A 15554-nucleotide genomic window follows, 5' to 3' on the forward strand; every position below is an offset into this window, starting at 1 on the left:
GAACCCGCGTCCCCTGCATTGGCAGGCAGATTCTCAACCACTGCGCCACCAGGGAAGCCCCTGCAGTTTTTATAAATTGAAGGTTTGTGGCAATCTGGCATCCAGCAAGTCTGTTGGCACCATGTTTTCCAGCAACATATGCTCCCTTCGTGTCTTTGTGTCATAGTTCGGTAATTCTCACAATATTTCAAACTTTTTCATTATAATTACACTTGTTTTGGTGATCCTTGATCAGTGATCTCTGATGTTACTAATGTAATTGTTTTGGGGCTCTATGAATTGCACCGATATAAGATGGCAAATTTAATAAATGTTGTGTGTGTTCTGACTACTCTAGCTACTGGCTCTTTCCCATCTCTCTCCCTCTCCTTGACCTCCCTATTTCCTGAGACACAACAATATTGAAATAAGGCCGATTAATAACCCTACAATGGCCTCTAAGTTTTCAAGTGAAAGGAAGAGTCTTACATCTCTCATTTTAAATCAAAGTTGGAAATGATTAAGCTTAGTGAGGAGGGCATGTCAAAAGCTGAGATGGGCTGAAAGCTAGGCCTGTTGCACCAAACAGTTAGCCAAGTTGTGAATGCAAAGGAAAAGTTCTTGAAGGAAATTAAAAATGCTACTTTAGTGAACACATGAATAATAAGAAAGCGAAACAGTCTTATTGCTGACATTCAGAAAGTTTAAGTGGTTTGAATAGAATATCAAACCAGTCACAACATTCCCTTAAGCCAAAGCCTAATCCAGAGCAAGGCCCTAACTCTCTTCAATTCTATGAAGGCTGCTGAGAGAGGTGAAGAAGCTGCAGAAGAAAAGTTTGAAGTTAGCTGTGGTTGGTTCTTGAAGTTTATGGAAAGAAGCTGTCTTCAGTAACATAAAAGTGCAAGGAGAAGCAGCAAGTGCTGATATAGAAGCTGCAGCAAGTTATCCAGAAGATCTATCTCACATAATTAATGAAGGTTGCTACACTAAACTACAGATTTTCAATGTAGGCGAAACAGCATTATGAAGGAAGAAGATGCCATCTAATACAATTCTGTTAGTTTTTGCATCACGTATTTTGGTGGTCTGTCATTAGGTGTGTAAATGTGATAGTTATTTCTTCTGGATGGATTGAACCTTTTATTAATATATAATGTCCTTCTTTGTCTCTTGCAGCCTTTTTTGATTTAATGTTTACTTTGTCTGATCTTGGTATAGCCACCCCTGTTCTCTTTTAGTTATTACTTGCATGGAATATCATTTTCCATCCTTTCACTTTCAACCTGTTTGTATCTTTGGCTCTCAAGTGAGTCTCTTGTACACAGGGTGTAGTTGGATCATGTGTTTTTTTAATTGATTCTGCCGATCTTTCTTTTGATGGGAGAATTTAATCTATTTACATTTAAAATAATTATTGATAAGGAGGGACTTCTGTCATTGTGCTGTTTGTTTTTTATATGCCTTAAAACTCTTTAGTTCCTCATTTCCTACATTACTGTATTATTTTGTGTTTAGTTGATATTTTGTTGTGAAATGTTTAAATTTTTTCCTCATTTCCTTTACGGATATTCTATAGCTATTTTTTTGTGGTTACCATAGGGGTTACATTTACCATCCTGAAGTTATAACATTCTAATTTGAATTTATACCAACTTAACTTGAATAACATAGAAAAACTCTTCTCCTTTATAGCTGTGTTTCCATATCTTTTGGTTGTTGATGTCACAGTATTACATATTTATACATTGTGTCTTCAAAGACATAAATAATTTTTTAAAGTGCCTGAATTCTTAAATTATGTAGAAAACAAGATTTGGAGTTATAAACTAAAAATACAGTAATGCTAACTTTCATAGTAATGATTTTTTCCCTTTAAATGTATTACTCTCTCAAATCCTGTAGAAAATGGAAAGTGCAGTTACAAACCATTGTTATAATAATACTGGCTTTTATAATTGCCCATGTATTTACCTGTAGTGAGATCTTTATTTTTCCATATAAGTTTGAATTATTGTCTAGTGTCCTTTCATTTCACCTTGCAGAACTCCCTTGAATATTTTTTGCAGGCAGGTTTAATGGTCATGAACTACCTCAGCTTTTGTTTATCTGAGAATTTAATTTCTCCCTCACTATTGAAGGACAGTTTTGCCACATATAGGATTTTAGCACTTTGAATAGATCAGCTCACTCTCTGGTGGCTTCCAAAGTTTCAGATGAGTAATCTGCTCATATTTCTATTGAGGATCCCTTGTGATGATTCGTTTCTTGCTGCTTGTCTTTCTCTTTTGAAAGTTTGATTATAATGTGTCTCAGTGTGGGTCTCTGTGAGTTCATCTTGGAATTTGTTGGGCTTTCTGGATGTTTATATTCATGTCTTTCCTTGAAGTTTGAAAGTTTTCAGCTGTTATTTCTTCAGATGTTCTCTCTACCCATTTCTTTTTCTCTTCTCTCTCTGGAATGCCTGTGAAGCCTATATTGGTCCACTTGATGGTATCACACAGGTCCTTAGGCTCTATTCACTTGTCTTTAATCTCTTTTATTCCTGTTCCTCAGACTCCATGATTTCCATTGTCTGATCTTCAAGTTCACTGATTCTTTCTTTTGCCTGTTCAAATCTGTCTTTGAATCCCTCTAGCTAATTTTTCATTTTAGTTACTGTACTTTCCAGCTCCAGGATTGCTTTTTGGTTTCTTTCAGGTTTTATGTCTCTTTATCAGTATTTCCATTTTACTCACACATTGTTTTCTTGACTTTCTCCACATCTTCCTTTATTTTTTTGAGTATCTTTAAGACAGTTGTTTTAAAGTCTTTGGTATATCTGTCATTAGGTCCTTTTCAGGGACAGTTTGTTGATTTATTTTTTTCCTTTGAATTGGCCATACTTTCTTGTTTCTTTGTATGCCTTGTGATGTTTTGTGGAACACTGGACATTTGAGTCTAATAATGTGGTAACTCTGGAAATCAGATTCTCCTTCCTCAGGGTTTTCTGTTTGTTTGTTTTGTTATTGGTTTTGTTTTTTTGATTGTTGTAGGCTGTCTTTGTGCCAAGGATCAGCCTGAGGTGTAAACTTAAGGTATTCTCAGGTCTTTTCTGAGCCTTTCATTGGGCATGCATAGTCACTTTCTAATTTTCCTCATATATGCAGGGTTTTGGGTTTTTTGTTGTTTTGTTTTTTGGTTTTTTTTAGCATTCTAGTCTTTAGTGTCTGGCTCCCAAAAAGGGGAAAAAGTGAAAAATTAAGAGGAGAAAAGGGTGCTGTCCATTTAAATCCCCTAGAAGTTACTTAAGACAAAGGGGTAACGCCTTGCGATAGTGTGGGGAGCTTCAGCAGCAATGGCTTCCTGCCTCTTTGTCTGCACCTCTGTTGCCAGAAGCAGCAGTCAGAGTAGAGATCCCTGACATTTGGAAGACAGGGTCCTTTCTGCTCACCCTGGCTCCCACTGTGTGTAAGCTGCTCCAGGAACACATGCCCAGCTGCCTGCCAGGTGACAAGAGGGATGAAGAATGGGTAACTGCTATTGTGCCAAGAGCTGAAATTGAACACAAAGTTTACTGTCCAAGTCTTCCCCTGGAAGTTGTAAGCCTTCAGCAGACTCCAGAGTTTCAAAATACATCAGACAGATTCTGTCAGTACAGTTGTTGTTCAGATCTGGAGTTATATATGCGGTGCTGCCTACTCCACCATCTCCCCAGAAACCTCTCAATATCCATTCTTAAATTAAAAACCAAAAAACCAAAAAAACCAAAAAACTGTTAGCAAGCAGATATTGTAATGGTATTCCTTCTCTTTTTCATCTGTAATTTCATTGCAATCCTAATCAAAATCTTGACAGCTTTTTATGTGAAGCTTGAAAAGCTGATTCCAAAATTTATATGAAAATGCAAGGACCTAGAAATAGCCAGGAGGGATGTTGAACATCTCATTTATAATTGGAAATGCAAACTACATCCACAGCAAGATTCCACTACATGCCTGCCAGAATGGTTATAACAAAAATCCTCTGATAATATCAACTCTTGATAAATGGGAACTCTCATGCACTGCTAATGGGAATGTAAATTGGTATAACCACTTTGGAAAGTAGTTTGACAGTACCTACTGAAATTGGTGATTCACATGCCCTTGATCTAGCAGTTTGACTCCTAAGTAACCAGCAGAACTGCGGTCTACAACAATGTTTATGGCACCAAGACTCAGAGTAACTAAAATCTGAAAACAAACCCAGATACCTAATAGCAGTAGAATGAATAAATAATAGTATGAATAATCAGTGGAGTAGTATACCACAGTAAAAATAAATGAATTATGTGCAACAGCATATAGATGCATTTTACAGATATGTTGTGTGAGAAGAAAAAAAGCTACGCAAAGAACACATCTCTGTAATTATGCTTTAAAGATTTCAAAAGTAGGCAAAATTATTATTATATTTTTTAACATCTTTATTGGAGTATAATTGCTTTACAATGGTGCATTAGTTTCTGCTTTATAACAAAGTGAATCAGCTACACATATACATATATCCCCATATCTCCTCCCTCTTGCGTCTCCCTCCCACCCTCCCTATCCCACCCCTCTAGGTGGTCACAAAGCACCAAGCTGATCTCCCTGTGCTATGCGCCTGCTTCCCACTAGCTATCTATTTTACATTTGGTAGTGTATTTATGTCCATGCCACTCTCTCACTTCGTCCCAGCTTACCCTTCCCCCTCCCCATGTCCTCATGTCCATTCTCTACGTCTGCGTCTTTATTCCTGTCCTGCTCCTAGGTTCTTCAGAGCCACTTTTTTTTTTTTAGATTCCATATATATGTTTTAGCATACAGTATTTTTCTCGTTCTGACTTAACTTCACTCTGTATGACAGACTCTAGGTCCATCCACCTCACTACAAATTACTCAGTTTCGTTTCTTTTTATGACTGAGTAATATTCCATTGTATATATGTGCCACACCTTCTTTATCCATTCACCTGTTGATGGACACTTAGGTTGCTTCCATGTCCTGGCTATTGTAAATAGAGCTGCAGTGAACATTGTGGTACATGACTCTTTTTGAATTATGGTTTTCTCAGGGTATATGCTCAGTAGTGGTATTGCTGGATCGTATGGTAGTTCTATTTTTAGTTTTTTAAAGAACCTCCATACTGTTCTCCATAGTGGCTGTATCAATTTACATTCCCACCAACAGTGCAAGAGGGTTCCCTTTTCTCCACACCCTCTCCTGCATTTATTGTTTGTAGATTTTTTGATGATGGCCGTTCTGACTGGTGTGAGGTGATACCTCATTGTAGTTTTGATTTGCATTTCTCTAGTGATTAGTGATGTTGAGCATCCTTTTCATGTGTTTGTTGGCAATCTGTATATCTTCTTTGGAGAAATGTCTATTTAGGTCTTCTGCCCATTTTTGGATTGGGTTGTTTGGTTTTTTGATATTGAGCTGCATGAGCTGCTTGAAAATTTTGGAGATTAATCCTTAGTCAGTTGCTTCATTTGCAAACATTTTCTCCCATTCTGAGGGTTGTCTTTTCTTCTTGTTTATGTTTTCCTTTGCTGTGCAAAAGCTTTTAAGTTTCATTAGGTCCCATTTGTTTATTTTTGTTTTTATTTCCATTTCTCTAGGAGGCGGGTCAAAAAGGATATTGATGTGATTTATGTCATAGAGTGTTCTGCCTATGTTTTCCTCTAAGAGTTTTATAGTGTCTGGCCTTACATTTTGGTCTTTAATCCATTTTGAGTTTATTTTTGTGTATGGTGTTAGGGAGTGTTCTAATTTCATTCTTTTACATGTAGCTGTCCAGTTTTCCCAGCACCACTTATTGAAGAGGCTGTCTTTTCTCCATTGTATATTCTTGCCTCCTTTATCAAAAATAAGGTGACCATATGTGTGTGGATTTATCTCTGAGCTTTCTATCGTGTTCCATTGATCTATATTTCTGTTTTTGTGCCAGTACCATACTGTCTTGATTACTGTAGCTTTGTAGTATAGTCCAAAAGCAGGCAAAATTAAGCTATGATGTTTAGGTGTGATGTTTGGTGTTAAAAAAGGAAAGCAGGGAGGTGGCTGTCATTTAAGTGAGTCTCTTGTGGGAAGGATTATGACTGAGAAAAGCATGCAAAGGTTTCCGGGGTTTATGGCAGTATTTCATTTCTTAATCTGTAGAGTGTTTACATGGTTGTACAATGTATTTGTTAATATGTATTAAGGTGTATATACATTGTTTCTGCACTTTATGGGTATTATATTTCACAATAAAAAGGTTGAAAATGTCTTCAAAATAGGAGGGAGATGAATATAGTATGCTGATTATTAGCACAGCAGTTTTCTGGGACTTGCATGTCTGACACTTCATTTATGGAGCAAGTACGCTGGGCACTGCTAGGAGTGAGAGGAGTTAAGATACAGATAATTAGCTTCTAAGTCTGTCTGTAAGAGGTTACTGTCAGTTTGATGAAACAGGTATATGGTAAACATGTAGATATATATTTATGGTAATTTTAAGTGCCACAATAACAAAAGTGCCATATGTTTTAAGTGTCATGAACAAAAGACTTATCGAGAACTCAGAAGACAGAGTGATAACGCTAGGGAACCTTGGGAAGATAGTGTATTTTAGAAGGCATTTGAGTAGAAATGAGGGGATATTAATTCTTTCTTGAAACAGGTTTCTGTTCTTGGTTTCTGTGAATATATGCCACTCTGGTTCTCCCCTTATCCTGCCTTTGCTAGCTCCCTTTATATGGGTTTCAGATGAAGGGGTACGAGGATCTCTAGTGTATTGTGAGGGGAGCAGAGAAGTGCTCTATCCTGTATTCCAGGCTGTGTAAAGGAATCAGGTGGACAGCGGGCTAATGGAGTGTGAGGAAGTGGACTGTTGTTTTGGCCCTTGTGTGGAGTCTGTCCATTTTCATGGCTTCAGGTGTAGTCTCTGCCAATGACAGTCCTAATTTTTATTTCTTACCCTACTTGGTTATGTTGCTGTCACTCCAGTCTTACATGTCCTAAACAGAACTCAATTCATTAGGTTTTGTGAACTCTCCTATTTATTGGAACCACCATTTTCCCTCTTATCCACAATTGAAACTTCAGAGTTGCCTTTGATTCCCTATGAGGAATTAGGATGTTTTCAGACATTTTAAGAGGGTTTCTTCTGAAGTATTGTATTGTATATTTAGGAGCTATTATTTTCAAAAGAAAAAAAGATGAGAAGGGTTCTTTACTTATTATAATCATTAGTTTATGGAGGCTTAGAAAATCGTTGAAAGATGATTAAGAGAGGTAAGACAATAGTACTTGACCTGCCTGAAGGCTTTTATTTTTATAGTAGAATTAATATGTGTGTGAAATAATTCGTAAAACTAGACAGTAAAGCTTTAACCAAATGAGTGGTAGAGGCTCTATATACACCACCTTCATTGTAAGGTCATCCCTGGTTGCCCTTTTATTACTATTATTATTACTTTTAAGAGTTTTTTTTTGATGTGGACCTTTTTTTTTAAAGTCTTTATTTGTTACAATATTGCTTCTGTTTTATGTTTTGTTTTTTGATTTTTATGAATTTATTTATTTATTTTTGGCTGCATTGGGTCTTCGTTGCTGCGCACAGCTTTCTCCAGTTGAGGCGAGCGGAGGCTATCTTCGTTGCGGTGCGCGGGCTTCTCACTGCAGTGGCTTCTCTTGTTGCAGACCTCAGGCTCTAGGCACATGGGCTTCAGTAGTTGTGGCACACAGGCTCAGTAGTTGTGGTTGGCGGGCTCTAGAGCACAGGCTCAGTAGTTGTGGCACACAGGCTCAGCCGCTTCACGGCATGTGGGATCTTCCCGGACCAGGGCTCGAACCTGTGTCCCCTGCATTGGCAGGCGGACCCACAACCACTGCGCCACCAGGGAAGCCCTATGTTTTGGGGTTTTTTTTGGCCATGAGGCATGTGGGATCATAGTTCCCTGACCAGGGATTGAACCCACACCCCCTGCATTGGAAGGCCAAGTCTTAACCACTGGACTGCCAGGGAAGTCCCCCTGGTTACCCTTTTAAAAATTGCAACACTCCCCCTCAAAATACATACTCACTAAACATACTATTTACTTCTCTCTGCTTTGTTTTTTCTCGTAAGCACTTACCAAAATCCAACATATTTTCATTATTTGTCTTGTTTATTGCCTGTCTTACCCTCTTCCCTCCAATTTAAATGTAAGCTCCATAAAGGCAGGGGTTTTTGTCAGTTTTGTTCATTACTGTATCTACAAAGTCTGATACATAGTGAACATTTAAATATTTGAATACATGAATGAATACTGGGGTCTTACCAGCCTTTGTGAATTTTGTGATAAATAAGCTAAGTTATAAAAGTTGGATAACAGAGACTGCTAAGTAGCTAATTAATTGGCCCAATCACATTCTAGCTCTGAAGGTTTTTTCCTCCCTATTTTAAGCCTTTATTCAGTATTTTGTGGTTATGCTCTGAATGATGTTAGCCTTAGGAGACTTTTGGGCAAAATTGTTCTTTACTAGTTGGGTCTTAATGTTCAGAGCAGATGTACTTCTTATGAAATCTGGTAGCGGTTTGGATACTGCTTTGTTATAAAAGATTAAGTGTCTGACTAAGTGTCAGTTGCTGCGTAGTCACATTTTATGTGACTTTAGGCATAGATTTTGGGTCTTTGGTTCAGAGTCAGCTACATCCTCTCAGAGCACTGACCTTTGAAATTCAAAAAACAAGGTTTACTTCTGTGTCTTCTTGATGGGATTGGGCAGTTTGCTTTAAGAATAAAGCCAGCAGCCTATTAACCTAGATCCTCCATTTAATTTGGTTAAATAATCAATGCACGTTTTCCTTTGTGTAGAACTTGTTGATAGTATGATTTCATCTCAGTCAGGTTTCATTGCTTTTGTATTAAACGTATTTTTGCTCCTGTGCCGAGTTCAGGCTAACTTTTGAATAGAATTTGTCTTCAGAAGGCAACAGAAACAGCTCTGGAGCCAGATTGACTGGGTTTGATCCTGCTTTTGCCTCTTACTGATGGACTTCCCTGAACCTCAGCTTCTGCAAAATGGGAATAATAATACCTCAAGGACTATTGTTACAGTTACATGATTTAAAACATATTAAGTGCTTAGAGTCTGTACATAGTAAGGTTCAATAAATATTTGTTATTTGTAAAATTAAAAAGCGTAGTATAGAATGATTACCTTTCCAAGATACTAGAGAAAGTCTCTTCTGACCATGTTAAATATAATAGCATCTCCTGTTAACTCTTCATCCCTTATTTACCCAGCTATATTGTTCAATGATGCTCTTTTTACTTGATACTATATGTTTATTAGTTTGTTTTCTCCTATGGATTATAAACTCTGTGAAGGCAAGAACTTTGTTTTTTTTGTTTTTTTTTTTAATTTTTATTTTTATTTATTTATGGCTGTGTTGGGTCTTCGTTTCTGTGCAAGGGCTTTCTCTAGTTGCGGCAAGTGGGGGCCACTCTTCATCGCGGTGCGCGGGCCTCTCATTATCGTGGCCTCTCTTGTTGCGGAGCACAGGCTCCAGACGCGCAGGCTCAGTAATTGTGGCTCACGGGCCTAGTTGCTCCACGGCATGTGGGATCTTCCCAGACCAGGGCTCGAACCCGTGTCCCCTGCATTAGCAGGCAGATTCTCAACCACTGCGCCACCAGGGAATCCCAAGAACTTTGTTTTAGTCATAGCTGTTTTCACTCTAGTGTCTAAAACAGTATCTGATTTATAATAGGTATTCAACAAATATTTGGTTAATAGATGAATGAATTAAGGTGCATGAGGGCAACTAAAGGTTTTCTTAGGGGGCATCTGTTTGATTATTTTAATGAGTTGGTGCTTTTTATGAGGGAGCATATTTTGTTTTGGCAATGCCTCAGTGAACTTTTGTTGCCAAAGGCATCTAACAATCTTACCCTTCTTTTTGTTAAGCTATATGTGAAACAGAGCCTGAACAGCCTGTTCGACATTACCCATTATGGGTGAAAGTAGAAGGTGAAGTAGATCCAGAGCCAGTTTATATCCCAACGCCTTCTGTCATTGAGCCTATGAAACCATTGTTGTTGCCTCAGCCAGAAGTTTTATCTACTACTGTAAAGGGCAAACTGCTCACTGGAATTAAACCTGCAAGGGCATATACTCCCAAACCCAATCCTGTGGTAAGCTTGGTGTTAACATCTTTTATTGAAAGTTACAAAAATCATTTGTAAAGATGATGGGTTTCAACTAGATTTTTGGTTTGTATTCTGTGAATCATGGTGCTTTCAGGTAATATGTCTGCAAGCCATCTCCCTTTCTGATTTAGTCAGTTTAATTGATGGCACTTAAAAAAATGTCATTAAAAGTAGAGTGAATAGTAGTATGGTTGACCCTTGAACAACACAGGGGTTAAGAGTGTGGACCCTCTGTGCAGTCAAAAGTCCGCATATTATGTTACAGTTAACCCTCTGTGTCCATAATTCTGCATGTGTGGATTCAGCCAACCGAGGATCATGTAAGTAGTATTTACTGTTGACGAAAATCTGTGTGTAAGTGGACCTGTGCAGGATTACTGTAATTCTTAAAGATAGCCAAATCTCTCTTTAGAAGGATCATATAAAGATGGGCCTTTTTTTTTTTTTTAAACATGACTTGCAAAAGGTACTCTTATTCCTGTAGTATAGAATATTGAGTGATTAAGATGTATGTAGTACACGTTATTAGAAAAGCATTAGGAAGAAGCTTTAAAAAATAACTGTGATCTTTTTAAAGCAAATTTCTTTATATACAATAAAGTTCAAGATTTAAAATAACATTTGCATGACCAGGTGAAGATGATAGGTAAAAGAGCTGACGCTTCTCTTGTGTTAATAGCTTAAGCATTTCTGATTATTAATAAATCCATTTCAGTCTTTACAGTCCATTAAATTGAAGAAGATCTTTTAGTGCAGTGCTGTTCAGTGTGGCCTCATACAGTGCCGATCCATAACTGTTTATTAGTCTGTGATGAAATAAGTATAGAAAATGAGAGTAGATGTTTAGAAACTTTCGCTACAAGTTGATAGAGAAATTTTTATCTATTAAATCTAATACTGAAAAACCTGGCCTTTGTTTTTCTAGTAATTTATTTTACAAAAGTATCAGTCTGTGTGTGACAGGTAATTAAGAAATTTATCCTTCACTGCAGATAATTTGAGAAGCACTGCTCTGGTGTGCTGAATTTTCTTGAAAGAGAACCAGATCCTTTCTAACTCCCCCAAGATTCAGCACATACAAACTGTAATTGTACTATTTAACTTTAAAGTTTGCATTAAAATTTCTTAAGTGTTGTAATAGAAGCAAAGATTAAACATCCTTTTCCTTTGGGAGTCTCAGAGACTTTTTTCCCCAGTGTTTGGAGTGTTTTGTTGTATGAAACTTACAGATTCGGGAAGAAGACAAGGATCCAGTCTACTTGTACTTTGAAAGTATGATGACTTGTGCCCGAGTTCGAGTGTATGAACGAAAACAAGAGGAACAGAGACAACCATCACCATCACCATCCCCATCGTTTCAGCAGCAGGGCTCATGTCATTCTAGTCCTGAGAACTGTAGTGTAAAGGTGAATTACTTATTGCATAGATTTTTCTTTTTAACTTCCGATTCCCTGTTGCTGGTATTAGAATTTGCATTACTATCAGAATAATTCTGAACGGGCAGAGAAGGTTTACATAATGTGTATATCAATTTATATATATATGTTTCTCTGCATGCGTGTTCTAGAGAATATTCCCTTAAGGTCATTAAAAGTATTATTCTTTCTGATGTTGGAGTAACTTTTAAAAGTTTAAACATTTTTGGTTTTAATTAATGTGATTATTAGTATATGCATCTTTCCACATCGGTGAATTCTCTAAATAACTGAAACTTGTTTCATTAAACATTAAATATTTTTCCTTCTTTACTAGAATTACACTATGAAGTGCAATGTTAATTCTTTCTTGGTAACTCAGTCACTGTCAAGGACATTAAACAGCACGACTACTTGTTTTTATGGTTGTATAATATGGTAGTAATGCAGCTGTGCATGTGGATGTGAAGATGTTCTTTGAGCACTTTAATCTTTCTACCGTTTTAAGCTTCCTTGAGAAATTTAATTCTCATGTCCTAGTCTCTGTTGATATTAAATATGTGTTGAATTAAAGTATTTTCTGCGTTACTCTCTTTGTCAGGAGCCGGATTCTGAACAGCAGCCCTTGAAACCAATCACCTGTGACCTGGAGGATGATTCTGATAAATCACAAGGTCAGAATGAAATCTAGGTCTTATCATTTGATAGTATTTATATTGCATAGGTGTGGATTATACTAATAATGGGGGGAAATCAAAGCTACCAATCCAGAGCATGTCTACCTACCCTGTTTCTAGTTTTTGCTAAAAATAGAGATGATAGATAAGTTTTTTTCCAATTATTTGCTGTGTTTATCACTCCTGTTCTAAGAAATACAGTTTGTTGGTGTTGATATGGTATGTTGTCGCAAGAAACATTTAGGATGAGGTCAGTGATTTTTTTTTTAAACTTCTTTATATAAAAACCTCAGCAATATTGGCATCATTAGCTACTGAAATTTTCCCTGGGGTTCTCAATAGTTGCCACAGTTGGAGAAATACAGAGGGAAAAAGGAAGGAGTATCGCTGATTTATCTACTAAAGGCTACTGCCAGAATTACTATGATGAAGGGTAGTGTCTAGGGAGTTAACTATTTGTTTTTGGTTTTGCTCTTTAAAACTTCAGATGCTTAAGCAGCAGTGCCTCCTAACTTTTTCTTAATGGCATGATAAACACAAAAAATGGTAATGTTGCTAGCACACCGGGGCAAGTGGAGGAAGCTACCTATTAGCATGACCACCCTGAAGGCTGAGGGGATCTGTATCCTGACATATCTGTAACTATAGCACATTGGTTGGGAGATTGTGCTATAGAAATCTAGCTAGCGAATATACATTTAGTTAATATGTTGCCATGCATATAAACACACTTGAGTGGTTTTGCCTAAAATGTAGAAGTGGAGCAATCATATCTAGAGGTACAGAAGTAAATCAGAAGTATTTGCAGTGGAAACTAGAGATAGAGCACACTTTTTTTTTTTTTTTTAAACCAAACACCATCTCTCTTGTTGCTGTTCTTTAGGGTTGACTCTACCCATCACATATTACAAAGCATCTTGCAAGTATCTTTGCTTTGCCTATATGGATAGCAAGTACACTATGCCAAATAAGCCTAACCTTGGTTATATACTTTGTTTGCAAGGTAATACTTTCTTATGTAATAGTTAATGGCTTTTTAGAGCAGTCTTAAGAGGGACTCCCTTTTATTAAGAGAGCCCAGTGAGCAGAATAGTGAAGATTTTATAGTCTGATTCTCTGGAATCTTTTTTTCATGGAAAATTCCCAAATTATGAGCGTCAAATTACCACTGAAAGTACATGGGAATGGGACACTGGGCAGCTGTTGAATTTCTATGCCTCTGGCACTTTCTGATAACTCAGGAAAAATAAAAATTTTTCAAAGTTCAGTGCAAAATTCTGTGATACAGAAATATCTTTCAATTCTTTATCAGAAAAAAGCTGGAAGTCTTCCTGCAATGAAGGGGAATCCTCTTCTACCTCCTATGTGCATCAGAGGTCACCTGGTGGTCCCACCAAACTGATAGAAATCATCTCAGACTGCAACTGGGAGGAGGATCGGAACAAGATTTTGAGCATCTTATCTCAGCACATCAATAGCAACATGCCACAGTCACTTAAGGTGGGCAGCTTCATCATTGAGTTGGCTTCTCAGCGAAAGAGCCGGGGTGAAAAGAATCCTCCTGTTTATTCTTCTCGTGTGAAAATCTCTATGCCATCATGTCAAGACCAAGATGATATGGCTGAGAAATCTGGATCAGAGACTCCTGACGGTCCATTATCCCCTGGGAAAATGGATGATATCTCTCCTGTGCAGACAGATGCCCTGGATTCAGTGAGGGAGAGATTACATGGAGGCAAAGGTCTGCCCTTTTATGCAGGGCTTTCTCCTGCAGGGAAGCTTGTGGCCTATAAACGTAAACCCAGTTCAAGCACATCTGGGCTTATCCAGGTGAGAATTATCTTTAATCTGGATGTAGCACCTTTTTATACTTAGGTAACACCTTGATTTTTCAGAACCCTTTGTGGGCCTTATATTACTTATCTTCACATTTCCTGGGAACTGGGTGACAAAATCATTATCTCTTTTTGTAATAGGCCTAGGTTAGATGCATACCTAGGGTGAATTTTTGGCACATTTACAAACAGAAACGTAGAGTACTGTATTGGCTTATAGTTTTCTTTCTAGTCTTCCAAGAAAGTTGCTCTTAAACTGTATTACCTGGGCTGCAGTGATATTTTGACAGTCAAGCAAGGATAGTAAGGGATTCAGTCTAGTTCTTGGGATTATTATTAGCAGACAGCTTTTAAAATAAAACAAGGTAAAATAAAACTGACTTTTAAGATAGGCAGTATATGTTTGGAAACTTGGGAGAAAATTTTAATTTACGATGGTGTTATTCAAATACATAAATATAAAAAAAATTGAGCCACAGTTTACTTATTTTTTCTTTATTTGATTCATAGAGTTTTTGCAGTCTAATCATTGTTGTAGGGCAAATATCTATATCCTTGCTGTTAAGTAATTCAGGCAGGTATATTAGTAAAATTATACTGGCATTAGAAAATCCTTTGGAAAGAAAAGTTCTGAGGTAAAATGTAGTCACAGTCAAAAAGCTTTTCTCTTTTTGTTCAGTGACATATTAAATGCACTTTTATATCATAGTACCAAATGTGGGGTAGTGTCTGACTTTATTGCTAAGGTTACTTGACTTTACTAGCTCAACTGCTTCTCTGGGCTAAGGACTGTTCCATTGTTATGACTGATTTACTTAATTAAAAACTTTCTGTTGCAGTTGCTATGTAACTGCTTCTGTTGGTATTTCTTAAACTCTTAATGATGAGAAGAGTGTTTTCTCCTTGTTTCATTTATTGATTGATACTTTGAGAACAGAGACTTAACTGAGATCATTTCTAGTGAGACTAGACGCCCCTCAGATACAGTCATAGAAATTTTGTGTTCTCCTGTCTAGGACTCAGAAAGCCACCGTAAAATATGAACCTGCATAAGCAGTCAGGCCACTGTAGTAAGGTACGCTTTGGGGAAGCTGCTGAGTAGTGTTCAGAGCAAGTCCCAAGGGAGCAGATAGGGGTATCTGATCCAGACTCCACAGAGCCTGGAAAACTATATAGTAAAGTTTACTTTAGGATGGAAAGATCATATTCTTTGTATCAAACATGGGACAAAGATATTCCTGATCTTTCTGGAAATAATAACAATTTTACGTAAGTAGCAAAGAGTAATTTTGTGTCTTAGAAGAGAGAGAAGCTTGGTGTAGCTATTCTCCTCACCAGTTCCCTATTAATTTAGAGAGTAGAATTTTCCCCACCTCACTCCACTCCCTCACCCCTTTAAATGATGGAAAAGAGAGACAGGAAAGGATATCTCCTCTGGTCACTTAGCAATATGACATAGAGAACT

General features: G+C 37.4%; 1 protein-coding gene across 26 annotated transcripts in view; it reads left to right on the forward strand.

The window, feature by feature from the left end:
* Positions 1 to 15554, forward strand: part of MGA (MAX dimerization protein MGA) — a 190418-nt gene that overhangs the window by 150192 nt on the left and 24672 nt on the right. For 21 of the 26 annotated variants that reach the window (XM_082387791.1, XM_082387782.1, XM_082387780.1 and 18 more), the window contains exons 10-13: positions 9921 to 10147; positions 11392 to 11568; positions 12179 to 12251; positions 13567 to 14084. In XM_082387791.1, the coding sequence (XP_082243917.1) occupies positions 9921 to 10147; positions 11392 to 11568; positions 12179 to 12251; positions 13567 to 14084 (995 nt within the window). The other 5 variants (XM_082387788.1, XM_082387773.1, XM_082387774.1 and 2 more) reach the window with 3 other exon arrangements.

This window comes from Balaenoptera borealis, assembly GCF_965194805.1.
Source record: "Balaenoptera borealis genome assembly, chromosome: 3".
Classification (NCBI taxonomy): Eukaryota; Metazoa; Chordata; class Mammalia; order Artiodactyla; family Balaenopteridae; genus Balaenoptera; species Balaenoptera borealis.